Source organism: Neolamprologus multifasciatus, chromosome 7, assembly GCF_963576455.1.
Source record: "Neolamprologus multifasciatus chromosome 7, fNeoMul1.2, whole genome shotgun sequence".
In the NCBI taxonomy this organism is placed as follows: domain Eukaryota; kingdom Metazoa; phylum Chordata; class Actinopteri; order Cichliformes; family Cichlidae; genus Neolamprologus; species Neolamprologus multifasciatus.
The window spans coordinates 19,674,564-19,697,982 of NC_140445.1; the positions used below are offsets into that span (position 1 = coordinate 19,674,564).

Below are 23,419 nucleotides of genomic sequence, written 5' to 3' on the forward strand. Positions count from 1 at the left end.
TCGCACACATGTGAAAAAAATAAAGATAATAATCCATTGCTCCATCCAACACTCACACAATTTAGGTCAACGTGATTTAACGTGGGACGGGGTTACAGGGAGTTCAGGATCTGAGGAGCTATCTGTCATTATAGGGTAAGAAACATCAATGATTGCTTACTACCCACACAAGTCATTGTGAGTCATGCAGAAAAATGGATGGATGGAAGGAAGGAAGCGAGACCAGAAGCAAGGAGGCGAGGCGAGCAGTGTAATATATCACAAACACTAAGGGTCAGTTCTTGGAGAGGAATTTCTTGGAGTTCCCAATAAACTGGCTTTATTTTATGAATCAGTGTGACGAGTCAGCATCTGTTTTGTCTACACAACAATTTAGACACCACGTGTGCCCCTCGTTCTCCACTATGCTGGCTTTTTGGTATGAGATACTTATTTCATTAGCATACCCCCCACCCACACACACACTCATTTCCCTCCATGCCATGTGTCACAGTATGTCTGGGAACAGAGCAGCAACCCTGTGGAGAGATGAAGGTGAAGACTTCACATTGACCCCTGACTCATCTCACACGTTTTTGACACTGTGACAACTGAATGACAATACTGTTAATTTGGCTGTCTCTACAGTATATGAAGAGGATATTTTCCTGATGGACGCCATGCAAGATTATACGCTGCCAGGTGAGAGGGGCAAAGTGAAAACAGCGCCCAGTGACCACAGTCATTTTCACTAGTGATGTTTGCTGGAAGGAGTTTATGCTGACTCTGCATTATAACCTCCATAAATGTCACACAAGATGCTGTGCCTGGCAACAAAACAAAAATAGCAAATTGTCAGTTTGAATATAAAGATTAGCCGTGTCTACTTGTTTTAATCTTTTTTTCCAAAACAACAACAACAACAACAACCAAAAAAAACAGCTTTAGCTATAAGACTTCCAATCTGAACTTCAGATTTGCTGCAGTTCAGTCCTTCTGGTCCCCGCACCCTCTTCAGTAAACAGACATTACATGGCTAGACCTGGGAACAGTCCCGCACAGCAGCTGACACGGGGAACCTGATCCCTGAGCTTTCCAGCAGAACAGCTTGTGAGCTGTAGACATTCCTGGCACACGGGAGTCATCATCCTTCCTTCTACTGGTTTGCTCTCATGTATTTCTTTTCCATTCACATTTCTGTTTTACCGATGTTCTGTCATGATCCCTTGAACTCTTTCTTTTCTCCACCACGTTCCTCTCTTTGTTGACTACTTTTTCCATTTTAGTAAGCTGGAATGAGTGACATTCTCTCTCTCTACCACACACACACCAGTTCAAAAATGTTTCCAAACAGTACTGACTATCTTGTATTTCAAATCGTACCAGCCAAGATGCCAAGGTGTTCTTGGTCCAGAATATTTGAAAAGAATATAGGATTTGGGATAAAAAGAAATATAACAATTGGTTATTTTCATATGAGAAGTTAATTATACAAAAATGAAAACTAATGTGGGACAAGGGCTTAAAATGTGTGTGGGAATGCAGGCCCTACTCCCCTTTGTCCCTGTACTCCTGGCACACTCAATAATGTAAAACCACATCAATCTTTGAAATCAGGCAAACATGTATGATGTGTTTTTACCATAAATCAAATCCATCCACAGATAGACAAACTTCTACCTGCTACAGTCAAAAGTACTCAGAACTGAGATCATAAGCAACAGTCTTACCATTTTAAAGATTAACTGTACGGCATAACAAAACCTGCCACTTACTAATTGTTCCCGAAAGACGCTGAAGTCCCGGCCTTCCAACAACAATTGCCACACATGCTCCTAATTTCATATGTGAGCCACACATGTGTAGCTTTTAGACAATAACGGAGCTAATGGAAAAAGACTACAGCTTAAAGACAGTTTTGCGCGTTAATGCACAGATTCACAGCAGCTCAGAAGTCGTGCATTTGACGTTTCCATTGCTCAACATGGCAGTCACCGCAGGTGTAACTACTTCACACAATAAATCACTTTAATGAGCCATTAACCCAGCGATGCCGCTTTAAAAAAAATGTGCCAAAGCAAAACCACATGCCATATTTACTGTACTAAGGTGAAGAATGCCTGTTATGACTGAAATAGAAATAAATAGTAACAAAGTGTCCGTTTTGCTTACAGCATTTTCATAATCATAACAAAGAGTCAACAGATTTACTGAACGGACTCACCTTTCAAACGAGCAGCCCTGTTGAATCTCACAGCTCGGATGTGTGGTGATGCCCAGGCACCGTATCCTCTTCAGCGACAGGTCAATCAATCAACCACAAGACAAATCCCGCTCACACACAAGCTCAAGTTGTCCTCATGCTCAGCTGCTGCTGCTGTTGTTGTTGCTGCCCTCCTGGACTGGCACAGTGTATGAGTGTCTGTGCAGTGTGGATTGAGTTAGCCGAGACTCAGTCGAGCTGTTAGAAACTTTTCCCCTGACTGCTCACACCATCTGCACGCTGAGAAAGTCTCCGCTGTTGGACAGGATGACTGTTGCGGTCAGCACAGTCACACACACACACACACACACACACGGGGCACCATTACAGCTGGAGTCCGCCCAGGCACGTGCACACGCACACAAACGCGCTCACGCCGTCTTTCTCAGCACCGCAGTATCTGCAGTCCCAGCTCCTCCAGTCATCCCGGCTGCTGAGGCGCTCACGCTCGGTGTGTGAGGAGACAGCAGTGTGTGTTGGTACAGAGAGGTGGAGGGGAGGAGTGTGTGTGTGTGTGTGTGTGTGTGTGTGTGTGTGTGTGTGTGTGTGTGTGTGTGTGTGATACAGAGAGAGAAATCATGTTTGAGGAAGTCTCAAAGAGAGAGGGAGAGCTCCGACTGAGCAGTGCCTCAGTTGACTTTCTCTTTTATTTCAGCATACAGAGCAAAGTAACCAGCAGTTTTGAAACTTGTGCTGCTCATCTTAAAATTTCAACAGTCAGGAAATTTCCCACAGCAGGCTTATAATGCGGAATAAACAGAAAAAATCTTTTTCCACACACCATCTGTGACTAATCCAGCGTGCATACACACCCAGAGTTTTACGGGGTCTTCAACATGACATGCACAAACGACTGCGTGCAGGCAGCTCAGCAAACATTTATTCAGTCACTCTGTCCTCACTTTGGTCCCAGCCCAGCTGTATACATAGCCCCTGGAAAGTGTTGCTTTTTTGGGTGGTGGTCTAAAAGTTGTTGATGGTTTTTTTTCTTCCTAAATTCATAGTACTGCATCAGCTAATTCTGGTGAGGAGGCGTTTTTCATTCTGTAATTTACAAATAAAGTAGCGCCTGGGATGAGATCGCATGAGCTGTCACAGTCTGAATCACTGTATCTGTGCTCCTGCAGGCAGAACGTCTGACTTGTGTGGTAATTTCCCATTATTATGCTTCTTATTCAGCATATTTTACAATAAAGAGCAATACGGCTTGCTAACAAGGCTGGTTATGATCACACTAAGCCACTTTTTTTTAGGTTACATGAACAAATATTGCTGCTCATCTGTTTGTTTATGTTATTTACTTTTTTCTACTTGGAGGGAAGGCTATCTTTAATGTGCTTACCATTTGTATCACTATTTGTAAAATAGCTTTCGTACTTAAATGATTTGTTTGCATGGTCTGTGCAATATGGATGACTGAATGAATCAATAAATATCAAACATTTAATTTAAAATTGGTGATGAAAAAAATGCACTGGCTATTTCAAACCCCCATAGCATAATAGCACAATGTCAGTAAAGGAATAGATTAATTTTTTTGCATTTGAAAGAAAACAAATATTCCAAGCTCAAATGCATAATTTACAGAACTGGTCAGCATGCAAACTACATTTTATGTTATCACCACAGGACCAGCATTTATGAATTCCCAATTTATCCCCTGAGCCTGCAAAATGTGCTCATTCCCAACGGAGAGACGCAAATTCCAGTCTGTGTAGGAGGTAGCTGGTGTGCCCACAATAATTACTTCCTCAAAATCAAATCATCTGCATGATGATGAGTTTGTTTGCAAACTCACAGGTAATAAGATGCGGGCAAATTTGACCTGTTGTTGTGGTGCAGTCCTGCGGAGGAGCTGGTTGAGTGAGGTGACGGAGAACTTTAAATGAAGTCCTGACAACCGTGGAGGAGATAATATCAACAAGCAAGGTCCCAGCTGGGTTCCTGACATAGTAGAGGGTCAAGTGAAGGTTCAGGCCTTTCTTTATTATCTATTAGCTGGCTGTGGGCAAGAGAGAGAGAGATCCATGACCTGTTTAGCACCAATCATTAAATTGTGATCATAATTCTCTGGTCATTAGCCATCCGGGCCGCCAGGCTCCACTTATGGGAACATTAGCTTGTCCTCTGCTTCACTTTGGAGTGAAATATCTCAACAGAACTGCAAATGCTTTGTAATAAAATTTCAGTCCCCAGAGGTTGAAATTCACTTATATTTCCTTTCTGGGTTGTAATGAAGTTGTCACTTTTAGAGCCAGTTAAAGTCAAGTAAATTGCATCGCTGTGATTTTTTTCTACAGATGTTCATGTTGTGATCATCACTGTTACTGATGGTTTTAGTCAAACTTCTAAGTCAAGGCGACTTTGCTCATTTTAAACTTCACATCTATAGTTTTGTATTTTGCTAGAGTAGCTTTGCATGGCTCACAGTTGTGAAAATAAGTCTTATTTATCAGTTGCTATCTGAAAGAAGCCCTTTTAACTACCCTCACCCTCTCTTTCTTCTAAGTGGCCATCCCTCACAAAACACAAGGTGTGAACAGCAGGTGGGTGGGGCTTCTGCACACACCAAGGTTGGGGGCGACCACTCTTACTGATAAACAGCAGTGTGTTAACATGCTGACATCAGTGTTGACACTAGAGCACCATTTTTAAGAAGCATTTTCTCACAAATTGCTAATCAGATGACTAAAGACTGTTGGCACAGCAATCGTTTAGCTTTATTTTTAAAGCTCTTGTCCCTCTAATTCAGTAATAATAAAAAAACAAAGCTTTTTAATATCTGGCAATCAAAAATAAACAGAATCCCTGCCTTGTAATAAAATCTAATCACTTTACAAAAATTAAGCATCCTTATGAGAAATCTCACTAAATAAAATGGGACAAACAACAGCAGGCTCGGAGCCATCTGTCCTCGGCCATCCCTCGGCGTGTTTAATTATATTTGCAGGACGAGGAATGCTGAACATGAAACAGTGTGACCTTGTGATGTAGGAAGTGGCCATCTGTAAACAAGCTGGAGCTGCATCTACTCCCATGAGATATTCTGGGAGACCTCATCTGATAGACAACTTATGAGATTAGTATGGATGAATCTTCACAGAGGAAGCCTCTGGGAATGAGTTTTTCTCAGTGTGTTCTCATGGCCTTGCAGTCAGAGGTTTTGGACTGGTGGCTTCTGGACAGACAGCAGGAATCTCTGGTGAGAAGAACCTACTCACTGTGAATGGGAATAATGCTTTTGTTATTTGTTTTTCAGCTTTTCAGCTTCATTTCTCCATTTGTAAGTTTCTTATTCACGTATGTCCCCCTGTAAATTCCCAAAGAATGAAAGCAGTAGATGAGTGATCTTCAACTTCTGCCAGTCAGTGTGTCACGACAGTAAGTGGGTAGATGACCACAGTGGGCAGGTGTCTGGGAGCACTTCCCTTTTAGCATCATAATGAGGTTTCGTTTGGCAAAATCTAGAGAGCCTCTACAGAAAGGTAGAAAGGCTTACGTGTTAGACTCAAAAGCAGATAAGCAGCCAGTAAACGGTCTCATTTTACAGAAATAAATGCCAGCTCACTAACTAAGGATGCAAGATGCTCCATATAGCTTCAGTGGCTGTAATCAGTACTCCACAAAGCCACAAAGCAGACACACAGAGGTTGTAACTGGTTGGCAAACGGTCCCGACAGAGAGGAAAAAACAAAAATACACAAGGCAGATGCAAAAATGACTTAAATAAATGGTGAATGTTGAATAATGTTGGCGCTTTTTTGACTCTGAGTGAATCTCTTTGAGCCACTTTTAAAGGATGTCTGTGTTTACAGCTTGTTCACACTGCCCCCCAATGGTAAAGATCAGTTATTGCTTGATTTCTATCCAAAAAGCACACAATCAATGACAGTGTCGATTAGAACAAGAAGGGAAAAATACTATAATGAGATCTCTTTGTCAGAACAGCTGTACAGGATAGTATTAAACTGTACAATGGACAGCTCTCCATAGCAAAGTTACCTGGTTGTATTTGTATGGCATATAGAAACCAAAGTATGAGATGATAAATTATATCTGCTCATCTGTTAGTCTGTTTGATCTGTGTCACTCATTCATCCTTGTGAAACCAGGTTAATGGCGACATATCTGACTGATGCCATCACTGAGGTTATGTTCAAACAAGCCAAATTAACTGTTTTTTTTTCAGTTTATTACCTTACTTTTGCCTAGTTAACTTAAATGTATGAGAAAAAATAGCTTAGTTTACATGGTGTATCTGCACAGCTGTGCCTGAGCACTGTCTCTGATGACAGGGAGCTGAATGCACAAAGCTGTATCAAGGACAAAAACATTTGAGAAGGAGACATATTTATAGAAGAAAATGAAAATGGAACACGATGTGAAGATCTGAGTGCAACAAACTCACCAATGAATTTTGCAAAAACAAAAACACATTTTAACCCGCAGGTATGACTGGCTACAAAAGAATGCAGACATGCTTGTGCTGGCAGGGTTGAGCTTTGGGCAAAAATAAACTGAACGTGTTTAAATTGAAGTATTAGAAATGATATTCTAATATTTAGGTAACTGCATTTTTTATGTTTGTGCCAGTGATTATTTGGGTGTTGTTGGTTATTTATGACATAAGCTTGGGATTGCTGCTGCTTCCTTTGACTTCATCTCCTTCACTCAGCAGATTTTGGTCCATATTTTGTGTATTTTACTGGAAATATGTGAGATTGCATATGATGCTACTATTCAGTGATGTCATTGAGATGTCAGAAATGTGTCCGTTTAACTTAACAAGCAGATGGGTGGACAGATAAGATGTTAAAATGTGTATAAAATTTTTTGATCTGAATTTTGACATTTTCACTCATCCCCCCCCCCCCCCCCCCCCACACACACACACACTTGTGTTTTAAATTTACATCACCTTCATACAGATACCACCTTCAGTTAAGATAAAATTCATCTTCTCAACCTTCCTCTATTGCCAGCTAATTTAAACCTCCCAGTTAAACATGCACAGTAAACAAGTGGTGCCATTCAGAAGCCCTAATTCGAGGTGCATTCATTCCTTATAAAGACATTTGGCACATTCTGTAATATACTGAGTGCTGGTGTTTTGAAAGGAAGTTTAAAAAAAAAAAAAGGGACACACAAACACACCCACTCACAAAAAGACATGTTCATTCCACTGCAAGAGTTTGCTCACACACTTCTTGCAGCGTATTTATCTAACTACAGGCCCTTTATTTTCCTTCTTTCTCTTGAACTAAAAAAATCCAGTTGACCTTAAGTTCCAGGAAGTGCACATGTCTACATATGCTAAGGTACCTGAAATATCTAATAGCACCTGGGTAAAAGTAATGATTATGTATCTGAAATCAGTGGTGTAAGGTTACCATTCTCTTTGTATACAATAGTGCTCTCTGCTGGCGGTCTCTAAAACATTTGAAATAGGAACTTCAGCAAGCGTGTTTATTTTTCTCTTTTTATTTTGGTCTGAGAGTGCAAAAAGAAGCCACCAGAGGTCCACGTGTCTCTCCAAAAATGGATAATCACAAATCTATGTATTTCAAAACTCTGTTCACGTTCACTAAAATTAAAAGTGTGATGCTCTTTTACTCAGTGTGATTGTTTTTAATGTACTCTTAATTCGATCTGTTATTGTATATTTTACACATGTTGGTATGGGATATTGTATTTGTTTTAAATGTTATATAACTATGTGGTATGCGACTTTTGTTGCCATGATGCCAGGTCTCTCTTGGAAATGAGATTTTTAATCTCAATGAGATTTTTTACCTGGATAAATAAAGGACTAATTAAAAAAAGCTTTTAATGGGCATTTTTTAAAAAAAAAAAATGCTCATTTGTAGCTTTTTAAATTTTTTAATTACATTTTTTTTTTTTATCATAATGGGGACTGTGGAAGGAAGTGGGAGTACCTGGTGAGAACCCACATAAAAACAGGGAGAACAAGTGAACTCTCAAAGTGAACTTTGTCTGTTTTTTTATACTGGATCCACTGTAAAAAATAAATATATAGGATATTTGCTTTGAATTAAGAAAAACCTTATGTTTTATAATTAAAGGACAGTCTTGGCAATGAGTTACAAGAACTTGTGTCTGTGATTTAACATATTTAAGCCTTACAATTTCGGCCCAAAGAGTGGTGCTCACAAATTTCTTTCATTTACTACAGCAACATTTCTTCATTATGAAGAAAACAACTGAGGCGTACTGTTGAAATTGCACTTCTTTGTCTTATATCAAGCTACAGTATGTCAAGGATTAAATGTGTCATTAAACTTCTTTTCACTGAAAAAAGGGGAGTTTCACTTGTCCAGTCCACTTAAGCTCAAACTGGACTGCATGTGGCCCACAATGTAAAATGAGTTTAAAATCCTTGATATAAAGTAAATAACTTAGCAGTAGATTAGAAAGGCGATTAAGTCAAATTCAACTTCTATTCTGCCTGCAACCATTAAATATCTGCAAGCCGCTTAGCAACCCACTTCCTTTTATGTTTACAAACCCCTAACCCTAATCAGTGTCCCTGATACGTGTTCTGCTCAGTGTCTTGCTGCTGCTCTCACTACATCCTTTATAAAAGCACATGCAAAGGTGGGGAGGTCCCGATCCACAGCCATGCTGTTAAAAACCAGTTAATGGAAAATGTATCTTGTCAACTTTAGTGGTCAACATTTCTTGTGAAAGATACATTTGTGACTCATTTGTTCTGATAGTGTTTAGTGCACATAACTGGGAGTAAAGGAAATAGAATAGAATAGAATAGAATTCAACTTTGATTAAAAGAACCAAAATGTACTGATGGTGAATATTTCTGATTTCTGCAAAAAAAAAAAAAAAAGGACATTCGCCAGGAGAACATTTTTCTAATGCCAGAAAATTCCTTACTGTTTCCAAATTAATAATAATAAAAAAAAATGTATCCCCATTTATTAGGTAACAGAATAGGTCCTTAAAGCAAAGAGTTACATGAATAAATATCTCAGGCAATTATGAAAAAAAAGGTCATTTATTTCTTTGTGTTGTTTGTTGGCTACTAAAAGTAAGTCTCCATATTCTGGAGGTGTGATGATAACGCTGCTTGGGAATGTTCCTCCTCACATCACGTCATGATGGAAAAGACAATCCCTCCAGGGGTCAGAAATCTGTCAGGTCGCCAAGGTCAAGGCTCTGACCTGTTGTTTTGCTGCTATCAGTTTACTACGTGAGGCTTCTGAGAACCATTAAAAAAAAGAAAAAGCGAGTGAAACCATTGATTAAAAGAACCAAAAGAGTTGATTAATCCGACTGAATTTACGTCATTTGAACAGACCAGGATGGTCACGACGCGCTTGTTGTTGCTTAGTTTTGATTACCTGCAATCAGTGTACTCAAACTCATCACTTAATTTCCTTGTTTGCGGTGTTTGTCAGTCCACTGCTACAATAAACAACCTGTTGAGGCAGAGCCAAAGTATAAATACCAGAACATCTATTTGCAGTAAATCAGTGTTATTTACTACTCCATTCACGCACCTTTGTTTCTGCAGAGGCGGCAGTGACGTGTTCAGGGAGTCAGATAAAGGGTATTTCTCACCAACTCTTTCCTGTTATTTTCCAGGGTCCTTTGTTTGGTTGCGGGACCTCGGCCGGTCGGTTCTCAGGGGAATGAGAGGAACATTTGAGCCTAAGCACTTGAATGTGTGAATGCTCACTGCCTTCACACACAGACTGTCCCATACCTGTATGTATGTGTGTGTGTTTGTGTGTGTGTTTGTGTGTGTCACCTTGTCCTTGGACTGACAACCAACACCCATGCAGTGTAATTTGTGTCTTTTTCAGGAAACTTAATCCTTTCTGCTTTTTATGGCTATTGATCAAGGAAATGTGAGGATTGGGAAATCATGAATGTTCCTGTAAATAATAATAATACAGATATGCTGATACACCCCTGTTCATCATATTTATGATTTAGTAACAAATTCAGACTGGCCACATTTGAATTCTGTCGTAGTGTTTAGAGGTGAAGCGTTGATTGAAACGATAATATAATGGACGCGAAGCATTCTCTAACTAGCTCCCGAAACAAGGACAGGGCATGTGCAGTTGTGTGTCACGTATAAATTCCAGAGCTTTCGGAGTGTCACTTGAAAAACCCCATGCTTTTAAATTCCTGTCTTGGGCAGACACAACAACAACAGGAAGAAGGACCATTTTCACAGGTGTCAGGAAGCACAGGAAATAAACAAGCTGAATACTGGAAAACATTTTTGTACCAGTAAGAGTCAGAGGTGAGGCTAATAAGAGTTATTTTTAGCTCGGCCAGTATTTTCTTGAAATTTTTTTATTGTCCTGGATCTTCTGTAGTTATTTTTTTTTTTTAATCTCCAGCAGAGTTTCTATACGTTAATGCTGCCTTATGAAGGATTACATATGATAAGTATCTAATCAAGTGCCACATGTAATGAATGATCATTAATGCCATGAGGATTCCTTAAGATTTTAAAGAGAATTAATTTAAATTTTCATTGAACTGTCATAAGTGTTATTAAACACACACACACACACACACACACACACACACACACACACACACACACACACACACACACACATACATATATATATATATATACACACATAAAATATATATGTATATGACTACTTTGACATTTATCTCCGAGCATTGCATTATTGTTTTCAAATGCTATCATGAACTCATATAGTTAAAAGATGTGCACAAATGTTGAGCCACCCCTCATTTCTAAATATTTTGCTACAGACAAAGGTGCAGCAATATAATAGAACACGTGTAAACATACACAGGAAGACAGTATATAAGGCTAAAACAGGGTTTGAACAAGTCTTGAAAATCAAAATTTGGTATGACCACCTATATTCTGTTCTCTGTCAAGATGTTCGCACACCGCTTCAGTAATGTTGAGGTCAGGGCTCTGGGGAGGACAATCCACACCTCATAGTGTTCAGTTGTATGTTTTTCTATCCAGTTTGTACTGCACTGGCAGCGTGTTTGGAAACATTATCGTGGTGGAAAAAGAAGATGTTGCCAATCTGATGCTTTCCAGATGGTATTGTATGATGGATCAAAGTCCATTTTTCTGTTCTCAGTTCTATGAATTCTGATGAGATCGCTAAACCTCTGGCTGAAATACAGCCCCAAACCGTGACAGGGCCTCCACCGTGTTGGTTTCACAAATTTTGTCCCTCTGTCCTGATCCCCTCTGTACATAATGATAATGATTTGAATTCAAAATTTCACATCACTCCATCAGACTTGTTGCCAGTGATTTGTCAGTATAATTTGGCATACCACAGCCTTTTCCTTTGTTTTCTTGACATCCACCCTTCCACTGAGACTATTTCTAATGAACAGTAGATGATCAAATAAAGGGCTAAATGCATCTCTCAGGTTCTTTCTTCTTTTTTCTTTTCTTTTTTTAAGGACAGACTGCCCACACTGCAGACATATGCTAAGTTTGTTGCTAATACCTCAGTGGGAATCATATTATTTATGCAAACATCACTATTTTATGGCTGTCAAATTGGGTTATCTTTAACATTTATTATGGATTCACCGAAGAAATGGAAACAAATGAAATGTTTTGTGACAGGCTGCTAATAAAAGCAGCCTGTCTCCACTTGGGAGTAAAAAATAAAGAAATGAGGGGTGGCTAGTACTTTTACACAACACTGTTTGAAGTGCTTTGTATAATCTCCACTGTTTTTCTGTAGAATTTTAGGATTTAAATAATTTTCTGAAAAGGGTGTATTCTTAATGACGCTCACTGACTTAAAATGTGTGTCTATCTTCTCTGGTGTTTAAAGGAACCGATGGGTGAAGTGGAGAAGAAAATCCAGTAAATAAACCATATTATAATGTTTGCTTTTCTTTCTTTTGTTACAAAACTAAAAGTCTGTGTCCTGCATCACATAGACTGAGAAACCTTCCTTCTTTGAATCCTCTCTCTTTCCTCCTCCAGTTTTTCTTTTTTGGATTAAAACATTTTTCACTGATTGAGAGTTGTGTTCTGCATGGGAAAAAAGCATATTTTCCCATTTTTGAAAGCTAAGAAACTAGGGCACCCAAAAAATGTGAAGTCAAAGATGTCTGTAAAAAGTCTCAGCAATAAAATCCATTTTTGCTCCTGTGTTTGGATACATCATGTCACATCATCATGGGAAACCGCACTGGCAGGAATTCCTTCTGCTCAAAATATGCACTTCTCATCAGACTTCTTAATATTTTTGCACTGCTCAAAAGACCCCTTTCCCTCCCTTAAATAAATGCCAAGGTTTTCTATCTGTGGGACACTTTGGTCCAAATTTACAACTATCTCTGGACAGTAAATTTTCTACACACAAACATACTCTGGGAATAAGGAGAATGCTCATCTGAGATAAAAAATGATGTCTTGCTTTGTGGAGTTTTTTTTCTGGTGGAACCCAGCCTACTGCAAAAAGAGAAAAACCCAGAGGTATATGAAGAAATGGCAGAGCTCCCTGCTGCAGTAACATGGCGATAAAGCACACAGCCAAGCAAAGCCTGGAGAGGCTTCTGGCTTACAGTGATTAATCTGCTGTGTCCAAACAACTCTGTCGCCTTGCACAATGTACTTACAGTTAACAACATGAATGGATTCCACTTATTTATGGGCTTATTTGTCCTTTATATTTAATTAGTTTAATCTACAACTGCACAATATGTTAATTACCATGCAATAATTAATGCTTTTACAACATACCCACTCTGTGTTTCATGTCTGGCTTGATTTAACAACCAAGGCAAAATATGTATTACTAAATTAGGCAATTAAATGATAACCTTAAGTGATAACTTTGGTTTAATTGCAAAAGCATTCTCTACCACACCCGGTGTTGTGTATGATAATGCCCATTTTGGATCATTGTACAGTTCAACTTTGACAAACAAAGGCACTCTAAATGACACTGAAGCTAATGGGAAGAGACTGCAGGGTCATTTTCATTAATTTATTGAGGAACAAAGAAAGATCTGGAAAGAATAACATAGTCTGCATATTTCATTAGAAAAGATAATGGTGTCAAACAAAAACCAAGCAAACCAACTAAAAACTCCAAAAGCTGTAACAAAGTGTTTTTTCTTTCTTTCTTTCTTTCTTTTTTTTTTCATTTGTTATCTGACGTATTCTAATAAAATATATCTTTCAGTTAATTTATAAGTTAATGCTACATTTACACTGAATAGATTCAGTCTTGTCAGCACTTGTCAGCGAGGGTTGAGCCGCTTTGGAGCAGTGGATCTGTTTGTGTTCTGATCTGTGTTCTGCACAGCGTTCACTTCTCCCGAGCCCACCTCAGTCCCTGAGAATATAAGTAAAGGAGACCATTAGCCTTTCAGTTCATGCAAGTGATACATCATATTCAGAATTTTAATTTAGTCCACTTGGCAAGACATTCAACTTCTACTAGCCCATAGAGAAGTTATTACTAATTACACAAAGGCTTCAAACCTTTAACTTTAAATGAAAATAATATTTCTCCTTTACCTGCTTGTGGTTCATTCTTAAGCTTGCTGGCGATTTTGGCAAAGAAGGTGAGGGTGAGACAAGCTCCGGTCTCTCTGTCACATATGCCTCCCTTGCAGTTGCAGGTCTTACGGCACTCAACCCCATAGGTTCCATAGAGACAGTCTGTAAAGAAAGAAAACATTTATTATTTAGTGGATATTGCTACAGCATAAATTGCAAGTCTCAGATTATACAAGGTATGATCATCAAGTTAAATATTCAGCAAGGATGTCCGCATCTGGACATGCTCACAGATGTGTGCTGTTATTTGGGAGAATTTCTAAAACCTTGGGTAAAGGCTGTAATAACATAAATGGATACTGGGTTTGGTGCAGTAACATCAGTGTTATCAAACTGCAGCATGCACAAACAGCTCCCAGATTTTTTAAGGTTATTTAATGAGAAAATACCTTTGCAAATTCCATATTCGTCTCCATAGTCGTCTTCATCCTTGTAGAACTCGCAGAATAATCCCGGTCCGCACTTCACTCCGTGCATCCCCGACACTGTGCGGTAGCAGTGCTCCCCTCTGCCGGCTGCACAGACCTGGCAACAGCCGCAGTCATCCAGGACCGTCCGAGAGCACCGCTGCGTCCCGCCACACCGCTCCGCCGTGCATCTATCGGGGCAGTTCACCGCGTACTTCACACTGGCGCTCCATGCCTCAGCATCATGCACCACGAGTGAACACGACACTGTGATAAGCAGAAAAAACATCACTGCACGGGAAGAAGCGGAATGAGCCGAAAGCTTGAAAGGGGTGATGCTGTCTTTTGGATGAGTGTCCTGGTGAGACTAGAGAAGATGAGCACCTCTGCGAGACTTAAGCGGAGTGACCTGTGGTTCATCAGGTTGCATGGTTATCTGCAATGAACAACTTTGTTTTGCACATGGTTTGCTCTCGTCAATTTCCTCATTCCGGTGTTGTTATCCCCCCCCCCCCTCTTTTTTTTTGTCAGTCAGTTTTGTCAGTCCCTTTTTTTTTTAGAAATCCGGCTTGGAAGTGGGATTAACTCTGGACCGCCATCCAGGAATTGAAATTCGTGTGAACTGATGTCACACGTTTAGTTTGGTTTGTTTTTGTCTGAGTGGGAACCCCCAGAGGTCCGATTGCATTAGGTTTGTCGCCACTGATTCAACTTTATTTTTGTGCTAGTTACTGGGCCTAGCTGTGGGAGAACTCTTATTCGTTAACATGTTACACAATTGGAGATACGTCTTTTTAGTCCCCATAACACACGCAAATTAGTTTCTTGAATTCAGATTGCAATGAATTTTATGTGCACCTGAAATCACAGAGGAAATGCTTTCAAAAATAAATTCATATAAATTTACAATAATGTTTAGCTCCTTGTTAAATTTACTGCATTAATATTGTTGAGTTTTATAGTAAGAAAAGGGGAAATTGAAACGATTCTGATGACAAATCTTTGCTCCCTTGTTATTTTTTTTAAGTTAAAAAGAGATCCTTACGTTTCTATTTTCGTTTAACCTAAAAAGTAAGGCTGGAAAAATTCTATTATTGGACATCAAGAGTAGCAATCATTACAAGATACTAGACATAAGCGACTCAGGAGAACAGAAATGGAACGTGAGAAGGAATTAACCTGGTTCCTAGCCCCAGGGTCTATACAGATCCTACATTTGGCATAATGCAACAAAGTTTCAGAGAATCATTCGTCTGTGTTTCTTATTAATTTTCATTTTGCCTAATTAATACTATTAAGTGCATATTCCCTGTAAGTTTTGTATCTTTATAAAACTTCTATAATTTATAATACGATTTTTGTTTAGAGCGGTTTAATGGGGTATAATTATTTTTGCTACAACTGTGGTTTGGGGAATTCAATGTGGCTACAGCCTGTCTCTTGTTTATCCACTTTGACTCTTTCTCTGGCCATGCAGATTTTTTTTTTTTTTTTAACAAAAACTCAAAGGTGTTAGTGACGTTAATGAGCTTCGCTCCGAGACACACGGTGGCGGTAACACGTCGACCAAACACCGGCTGCCATCGGCGATTAAAAGTCGTCCGAAGAAGAAGAAGGGGAGCGAGGAGAAGGTTGATGATGATATTTGCGTCCAAGGGAGACCTCACTGGGACACAGCAGGTAACGCAAAACATTTACTGTCAATGTGTCTTATATGTCTCCCGAGCACTTTTCATTTTAAAATTACCTTTACGACGTTAGCGACCCACGCGGGGGTTTATTTTACCGGGAGCTGACAGGCACCAAGTGGAGGGGCTTGGTCGGGTTTTGACAGCCATGGAGCAGACTAGCAACTGCACTGCAGCCAGCGTTAGCTCAGCTGTCACCGCAGACGCAGAATAATGTTACCGGTGTTTGTGAATGACACGGCGGAATCTGCGCTTCACGTTTGCCGGTGTTTTTATTGGTGCAGGTCGGTAGCTACTATGTAACAATAAACCAGAGAGACTTGAGCCACGTAGCGGTAACGGTACTAAATGTTGATATAAGCTTTAAAGTGAGAAGCCAGCCCGCAGGACTGTGTCATGCTGTTAATTTAAATACTAAATGTCCTACCGGGTTGTCATAAGCGTGGGTGCCCAAGTCATTTATGCTAGAATTATTATTATTAAATTGTATTTATTATTATTATTATTATTATTATTATTATTATTATTATTATTATTATTATTATTATTAATAATAATAATAATAATAATAATAATAATAAATTTCATTTATTTTTAACCGTTAGCTTGTATTATGGTGAACAAATTTCCTTTGTTATCCAGTCCTGGTTTTGATTAACAGTCATTCAAGTATTCATTATGCTTTTAGTGATCGGGGTTGTCCTGGCAACAGCAGCCCAAACGTCCCTTTCGGCAACTTCCTCCAGCTCATTCTCGACAACATCCAAACCCCATCGTGCCGAAAGGGCGTCCTAGTGTCAGCTCACCTCATCCAGCAGTCAGTATGAAGGAGGTTGCGTTTAAAGTCTTGATTATTTTCTTGTGGATTTATGCTCAGCTACCGTGCACAAAAATGTAGTCTTAAATACAGATTACATTAAAAAAGCCTTTGTTTTCATTTTAACTAATTGGGACCCAAACTATTATCTGTTCTAGACAATCAGGAATGGAAGAAGTGTGTTGTGTGTATACTCTAGATACTCTAGATAATGTAGATTGACATTTGCTGACTAAAGTCTGAAATGAGCTGCTTGGAATGAGAACAGAGAACTAAATTCACAACGTGTCCTGAACGTTGATATCCTTAAATACCAGACGGTCTGCAGTGTGTGATGGTTGCGTCTTACACTGCTGGCAGTTTCTTGTTGTCGTCTGACCATGGAGCTCACTACTATATCAATGCCTGCTGTTATTTTTGGCCAAAGTGGAAACTATATAGCCCCATGGGCCTCAGGGACAGCAAGAGAAATGAGAGTCTGTGACAGGACTATGGACTATGGATAAATTTGTGTGCTCACATGTTGAGCAACCGTTAGTTAACCTGATTTTATTCATACCTGCTTGTTTTGGTACAGTTAGAACCTGTAGGGTCATCCATTAATCAACATAATGGTACTCAAGATGGCTAATATCACTGTTTTGTTCACCATTAACTAGAAGTATTAGTTCATGTATGTTTAAAATGTTTAAAAAATAATACAGTAAATGTACGAGGGGGTATCAGGTCTACTGGTTAACCTGCTTTAGAATATTTAAGATGAGTGTGCGTAAGCAGTGTTTCCGTCGTGCCTACTAGTGCTATGAATATGACCTTCGTATTGTGACCGTCACAAGGACTGTTGTGGCTTAGTTTCTGTTATGAATGTAATGACTTTCAAGGGGGTGGATACAGTTAACCAGCTGGTGTCTGATTATCTGCAAAATATTATGGGTAAAATCATTATTTTCCCCACTAGCTGGAAAGCTGCTTGGCTGGAGATGCATCATTTCCAGTCGACAGAAACAGACACGCTCTTATTTTGGTTGGAAAGCCAACAAAAATGCAGCAGATCACTAGGTGAGGATGTGAGGTTAGGGAACCAACTTTAAATGAATGAATTATGAATTTAAATTTGACATGTGCTATTTTGTATTGCATCCCTTTGTGCTTTGTGACGTAATAACTTGTAAGACAAACACACCCTCCTCATTAGTGTGGGTGTGCTAGTTAGCTGCCATCATAGGGTGAGCTGACCTATTTCAGTGATACCCACCGGGCCTATGGCAATATCCTGGATGTAGTGTATGTTGGACAAGTGCCGATGCTAAGGAGAAACCCGACACCTTCACACTGAATGCACTTGGCAGGAAAACGCATCAGAACACTGGCTTTCTGCAGCAAATGTTGCCTGTAAATTTGTGATGAAGAGAGATGTGCAATTCTTTGTGTTAATCTGTACTGGAGTGGATATGTGTGAATTTTCTATATTAGACTTTCTTTAAGCCTCATCCTCTCTTTTGATGTTTTTTTTTTTTTTAGGTATACATCAGAGTATAAATAATGCTCAGACATGGTGCCTTGTCAGACCCATGTGTTGCTGAAGTGGCAGGAGCACTTCAATAGCTCCTGGGCGGCAGAGGACAGCCTGCAGACAGCCAGGAGGCATGGTGCTGCCGCGCTCTACGATAAGCTCCTTCACAACAAGGAAGTGGTGACCCTCGCCCAACCTGTTCAAGAACTCGCAGGCCCATGCCTTCCGGACTTCGAATGTGAGTCCAGTGCATCTGCGGAGAAGGAAGAGTACCTGTCCTCCCTGCTTCGTAGCCAGCGATGGCTGGCTCACCGCGTGCTGACGCAAACCTCCTACACCCTGGGTCTCCACCACAGGCTGGTAGTTCTACAGAGGATCTACTATGCACTTCACAGCAAATACCATGACAAATTCCGTGTGCAGCTGCCCTCCCACTCCAAAGACAGCGGAACTGAATGTGGGCAAATTGAGCCGGCCTCAGAGCCTTTCCTACCAGGGGGAGCATCCAAAATCAAGTCGGGTACAGATGTTCTAATAGAAATGGGTGTCAGGACTGGCTTGAGTCTGCTCTTCTCGCTACTGCAGCAGAACTGGAGATACGCAGCTTCTATTCATCCAGAGTCTGTGCTTTGCAACGATGTGCTCAACACAGCGTCCTCTGTCCTGACTTCACTGCCACCACTCTCTCTGGCTAATGAGAATAAGATCCCGTCAGTGGGTCTGGACTGTCTGGCACAGGTGGCTGACTTCCTGAAGAAAACATCGGTGAGCAGCGGGAACGGTGGCGCAGACCCGATTGGTCGTAGGCTGGCGCTGGAGCTGCTGCTCGGCCTGGCCATGCAGAGAGGCTCCCTGAAGTTTCTGCTAGAGTGGGTGGAGGTAGCCTTGGCTGCTTCTATGTCCTCTTCCACCCCTACACTGTCTTCCTCCTCCTCCTCCTCACTGAGCTCCCAGCAGTCAGCCGGTGTGGGCTTTGATGTCATCCATCAAACTCTTCTCCAAATGAGGCAATATTCGGTATGCAACTTGTTTTCATATCAGTCTTTGGAGTAATCGTACTTTTTTAATGTTACACTCGGTCACTGATGGTATTTCTTTAATTGCCTGAGATAGATTTGTCCTGCAATCATGTGATATATTGGACATATTAGTTTATGTCCAATATAAACTAATTGTACTTAATTAGTACTTAAACTGAAGTTTAAGTACAATCAGTTCACATGCTGTGGCTCTGTTCCACTTTCAGAGTGATTTGAATTAGAGCCATGGTTGCTTCATGCGTTTATTTTTGGTAACTTTCACAGCCTTTCATGAACATACTGACAAAAGCCCCATTGTCTCTAAAGTAGGAAAATGGCTTTTCACATTCATGCTTCTGTAGGCTGTCCTTTTCAGAAATGAAGTGTGTCATTGAAGCTTGTAGATGGGTTAATGTGCAGATAAGGATTAGGATTGAGTCAGCCTTGCTGTCCTCTATAGATATGCACATTGAATCATCCTTTAGCAGGTTAATCAGCTTTGTAATATTTCTGTACAAATGGCAACCAGAGATGGCCGTTGCCAGCGACTTCATTCTATTGCACATTATTTATCACGTAGAGGTGGTCAAATTCAGTCTAAGTATTGGAGTCATAGCTGGTGCTGCTAGGCTGAATTACATTTAATTGGCCTTATCTAACAAAGTGGCTGGTGAGTGTAAAAGATGAAGATTGCTCATTTGTTTCTAGTGAGACAAATAAAAGTTGAACACAGCCTGCTGCTTTCTCCACTCACTAGTGTGCCTACAAAGAGCTATGTTGTTGCCTGCTTGTCTTCAGTCTCTGTTTGATCATGCTGTGGCATGTCGCTGTTCTTAAGGACAGAAATGTTTTTCCTTCTGATACATCAGGTTTTGAAATATTTGGTACCGAAAACAACAGACTGCAAAAACAAGTTCATTTTGTTAGAAATCCAAATCTGCATGCAACATTTACATACACTGAATGTCAGATTAAAGTGAAAACGTACTATGCTGAAGGATCAACAACAACTATTTATTTCCAGGGTTTTCGTGGCGATCCCGTCAATACTCAGGTGCTTAAGAAGGATGCAGATGGACATTGTCGACTCTCCCAGGCAGCTCTCTGCTTATTTGAAGAGGTGAGTGAAGTCTTATTGACATGCATATCGACACTATTAAGAATTCATGGCCGTTTACAGTAACTGACCTGAAAGGCTTCTCTCTACGCCGACAGATTTGTAACCTAGCGTCCTACTGCCTGTGCTCGTGTAGCACGGATGCAGCTGCTCCCGGCACTGAGAGCAATACAGTCATGGTGTATGTGTGGGGCAGCAACAGCAGCCATCAGCTGGCAGAGGGGACACTGGAGAAAATCCTGCTGCCAAAACTGACGCAGGGCTTCAGTGATGCCCAAATGGTATGACAAGCCACAAGGGTAGGGCTTAAACTAATTCAGTGAAATGATTAATGTTCCTATTATTTATTGAAGTTTTTACACTTGATAATCTCTAATTTTGTGGTGGTATTAATAGATTTTCCACGTGCCTCACACTTGAGGTGGGTTTTGTCTTTTTAAAAAATGGTTACAGATGTTAAAAATCCCAACTGTGCTAACAAAACAAAAATTCCAAATAAAACAGGTGAAAATGCTGTCTTTGATTTGAGTGCTGTATTGAATGTGTTGTTGTGAGTTTATAAAATTGAAAGCACACCAGAACTACATTAATAAATCATTAGAATTATCTTAGCGTGCCAGTGTACATTTCCTATGCTGTCCACTTTAATCTTCTGTTAGATTGAAGCAGGCCAGTACTGCACCTTCTCTGTGTCTGCGGATGGCTCAGTGAAAGCATGTGGGAAGGGCAGCTATGGCCGTCTGGGCTTGGGGGACTCCAACAACCAGTCTATGCCCAAGAAGCTTGTACTTGAACCACACAGGAACATTAAGAAAGTGTCCTCCTCCAAGGGCTCCGATGGTCACACTTTGGCCATCACTGTCGAGGGAGAGGTGAGAAGTTAGAATGACTATTAGTAAATATTTTAAAGGTTTGCATGCGGGATTTGTGACACTACAACTGCGATATAATATGTATACACTCACCAGAGATTTTATTAGGTACATCTTTCTGGTACCAGGTTGGACTTTTGTCTAGAAACTTGCTTTAATTCTTCATGGCACAGATTCAGCAAGGTGCTGGAAACATTTATCAGAAATATTGGTCCATATTACCATGATAGCATCACACATGCATTAATGAGCAGTTGAACAGGTATACCTGATAACATTGTTAGAAAGTGATGGAGCTTTCCTGCTTTTCAAAGGCCAGTTTGGTAATATATTAAACTTCACACATTTCACACCCCACTCAAACATCCGCATGTGTGGGTGATTGTTTATACTTGTTTTTATTCACTGTCTTCCACTACCACTGGATTTTAATTAAACCGATTAATACGATGTAAATTGTCAAATATTTCTTTCAGGTCTTCAGCTGGGGTGATGGAGAATATGGGAAGCTGGGCCATGGCAACAGTGCTACACAAAAGTATCCCAAAATCATACAAGGACCGCTGTTGGGCAAAGTAAGCAGGAAATGGCAGCTTGTAGGGAAAAATTTTTTTGGTAAAATGTTATAAGCCAATTGATTTTAACATAATTATAAATAAATAGTGGTGTTTTTTTGTTGTTGTTGTTGTTTTTTTTTTTTTTTACAGGTTGTTGTTTGTGTGTCTGCTGGCTACAGACACAGTGCTGCTGTGACTAATGATGGAGAGCTTTATACATGGGGCGAAGGGGACTTTGGCAGACTCGGTACACAGCTTATTTCTCAAATTGCTCGATCTTGTCTCAGCCACTTCAAAGTGATGTCATTCCTCTGGTAGCATAGCAACAACCTCTGATGTCCTGTGTCCAGGTCAAAGTGACAGCCAAAGTCGGAACATGCCCACACTAGTGAAGGATATCAGTGGTGTCGGGCAGGTGGCCTGTGGCAGCTCCCACACCATCGCTGTGGCTCAGGATGGGCGTACTGTGTGGTCCTTTGGAGGAGGGGATAACGGTGAGTGGATGGTATACTGTTCGATTTTAACACAGTTAGTGTAATTTAAGTACTTTCAAAGCAAGATTTGATGTGTGTGACAGTGCCACAGCAGTATATGTTGTGCCCTGTCATGCTCAGATATGACTCATCCTTGCAGGTAAACTGGGTCACGGAGACACCAATCGTGTGTATCGGCCCAAGGTCGTAGAATCCCTGCATGGATTCATCATCAGGAAAGTGTGTGCTGGTAGCCAGTCATCTCTGGCCCTAACCTCTGCAGGACAGGTGAGATGAAGTGTTTTTGGTGAGATTTAAATTAATTAAACTGCCTATTGCGTGTGAAGTCTTTGAAAAAACAGATTATCTAAAACTAATTTGTAGACAAAAAAGAAAAAAACTATTTGGTGAAGGCTTTTATTTTAAAGTCTTATTAACAAATGTTGCTTTCATTCTCTATTAGCACTTCTTTAGTATAAAGTTGTAGTCCTGACCATTAATTCATTAGTGTTTACCACATAATTACTACAGACAAATATTCTGTAGATGAATCTGTCAGTAATTTCATAGATTTAAAAACAAAACATTTTCTTTCTTTAGGTGTTTGCGTGGGGCTGTGGCTCATGTTTAGGATGCGGCTCCTCTGAAACAACAGCTCTGAGGCCCCGGTTGATAGAAGACCTGAGCATCACCAAGATTATTGATATCTCATGTGGAGACAGCCACTGTTTGGCTCTGTCCCACGGTAAGACATCGTCAGCAGCTATCATTCCCTTAATAGATGATTATTACACTTACAATAAAAGAAATGTGCTCCAGCTGCAACGTACCTGGTTTTCTTTTCATCAGAGAATGAAGTGTATGCATGGGGAAATAACACCATGGGCCAGTGTGGGCAGGGTCACACTTCTACACCTATTTCCAAACCCAAGAAAGTGCTTGGTTTAGAGGGCGTTTCGATACAGCAAATTACAGCTGGCACTTCTCACAGTCTGGCTTGGACCGCAGTTCCAACTGACAGGTAATCCCTTAGCTAATCATTAAACCAATGTACAGTGTACCTCTGTTGCTCTGTGCTGTCCACCTGTATGACTTTAATACAGTTTGAAGCAGAATGTAAAGAAATT

At 40.3% G+C, this 23,419-nt stretch overlaps 3 protein-coding genes and 1 long non-coding RNA gene across 5 annotated transcripts in view; 2 read left to right on the forward strand and 2 right to left on the reverse strand.

Annotated features, from left to right (window-relative positions):
* arhgap24 (Rho GTPase activating protein 24) overlaps positions 1 to 2,747 on the reverse strand; it is an 81,689-nt gene extending 78,942 nt beyond the window's left edge. Inside the window, exon 1 of one of the 2 annotated variants that reach the window (XM_085165366.1) lies at positions 2,204 to 2,747. The gene's annotated coding sequence lies outside the window, so the exon portion shown is untranslated. Of the gene's footprint in view, positions 1 to 1,754; positions 2,182 to 2,203 lie in introns of those variants that run through there. The other variant, XM_085165367.1, reaches the window with a different exon arrangement.
* A 2,441-nt stretch (positions 2,748 to 5,188) lies between these two features.
* Positions 5,189 to 11,819, forward strand: LOC146514142 (uncharacterized). The gene is made up of 2 exons (XR_014875176.1): positions 5,189 to 5,444; positions 9,863 to 11,819. It is a non-coding gene; the product is annotated as an uncharacterized LOC146514142 (long non-coding RNA).
* Positions 11,820 to 13,243: 1,424 nt separating this feature from the next.
* esm1 (endothelial cell-specific molecule 1) lies at positions 13,244 to 14,753 on the reverse strand. The gene is made up of 3 exons (XM_085167117.1): positions 14,219 to 14,753; positions 13,788 to 13,931; positions 13,244 to 13,602 (listed from the first exon to the last, which is right to left on the reverse strand). Exons 1-3 carry the CDS (start codon positions 14,523 to 14,525, stop codon positions 13,508 to 13,510), a joined length of 546 nt encoding a protein of 181 aa, XP_085023243.1. The 5' UTR covers positions 14,526 to 14,753; the 3' UTR covers positions 13,244 to 13,507.
* A 1,042-nt stretch (positions 14,754 to 15,795) lies between these two features.
* Positions 15,796 to 23,419, forward strand: part of LOC146514144 (putative E3 ubiquitin-protein ligase HERC1) — a 38,609-nt gene continuing 30,985 nt past the window's right edge. Inside the window, exons 1-11 of the mRNA XM_085168795.1 lie at positions 15,796 to 15,916; positions 18,263 to 19,271; positions 20,298 to 20,393; positions 20,489 to 20,671; positions 21,050 to 21,262; positions 21,739 to 21,837; positions 21,970 to 22,066; positions 22,170 to 22,313; positions 22,453 to 22,580; positions 22,893 to 23,037; positions 23,142 to 23,313. Coding sequence (XP_085024921.1) covers positions 18,294 to 19,271; positions 20,298 to 20,393; positions 20,489 to 20,671; positions 21,050 to 21,262; positions 21,739 to 21,837; positions 21,970 to 22,066; positions 22,170 to 22,313; positions 22,453 to 22,580; positions 22,893 to 23,037; positions 23,142 to 23,313 — 2,255 coding nt within the window. The 5' untranslated portion in view covers positions 15,796 to 15,916; positions 18,263 to 18,293. The remainder of the gene's footprint in view (positions 15,917 to 18,262; positions 19,272 to 20,297; positions 20,394 to 20,488; positions 20,672 to 21,049; positions 21,263 to 21,738; positions 21,838 to 21,969; positions 22,067 to 22,169; positions 22,314 to 22,452; positions 22,581 to 22,892; positions 23,038 to 23,141; positions 23,314 to 23,419) is intronic.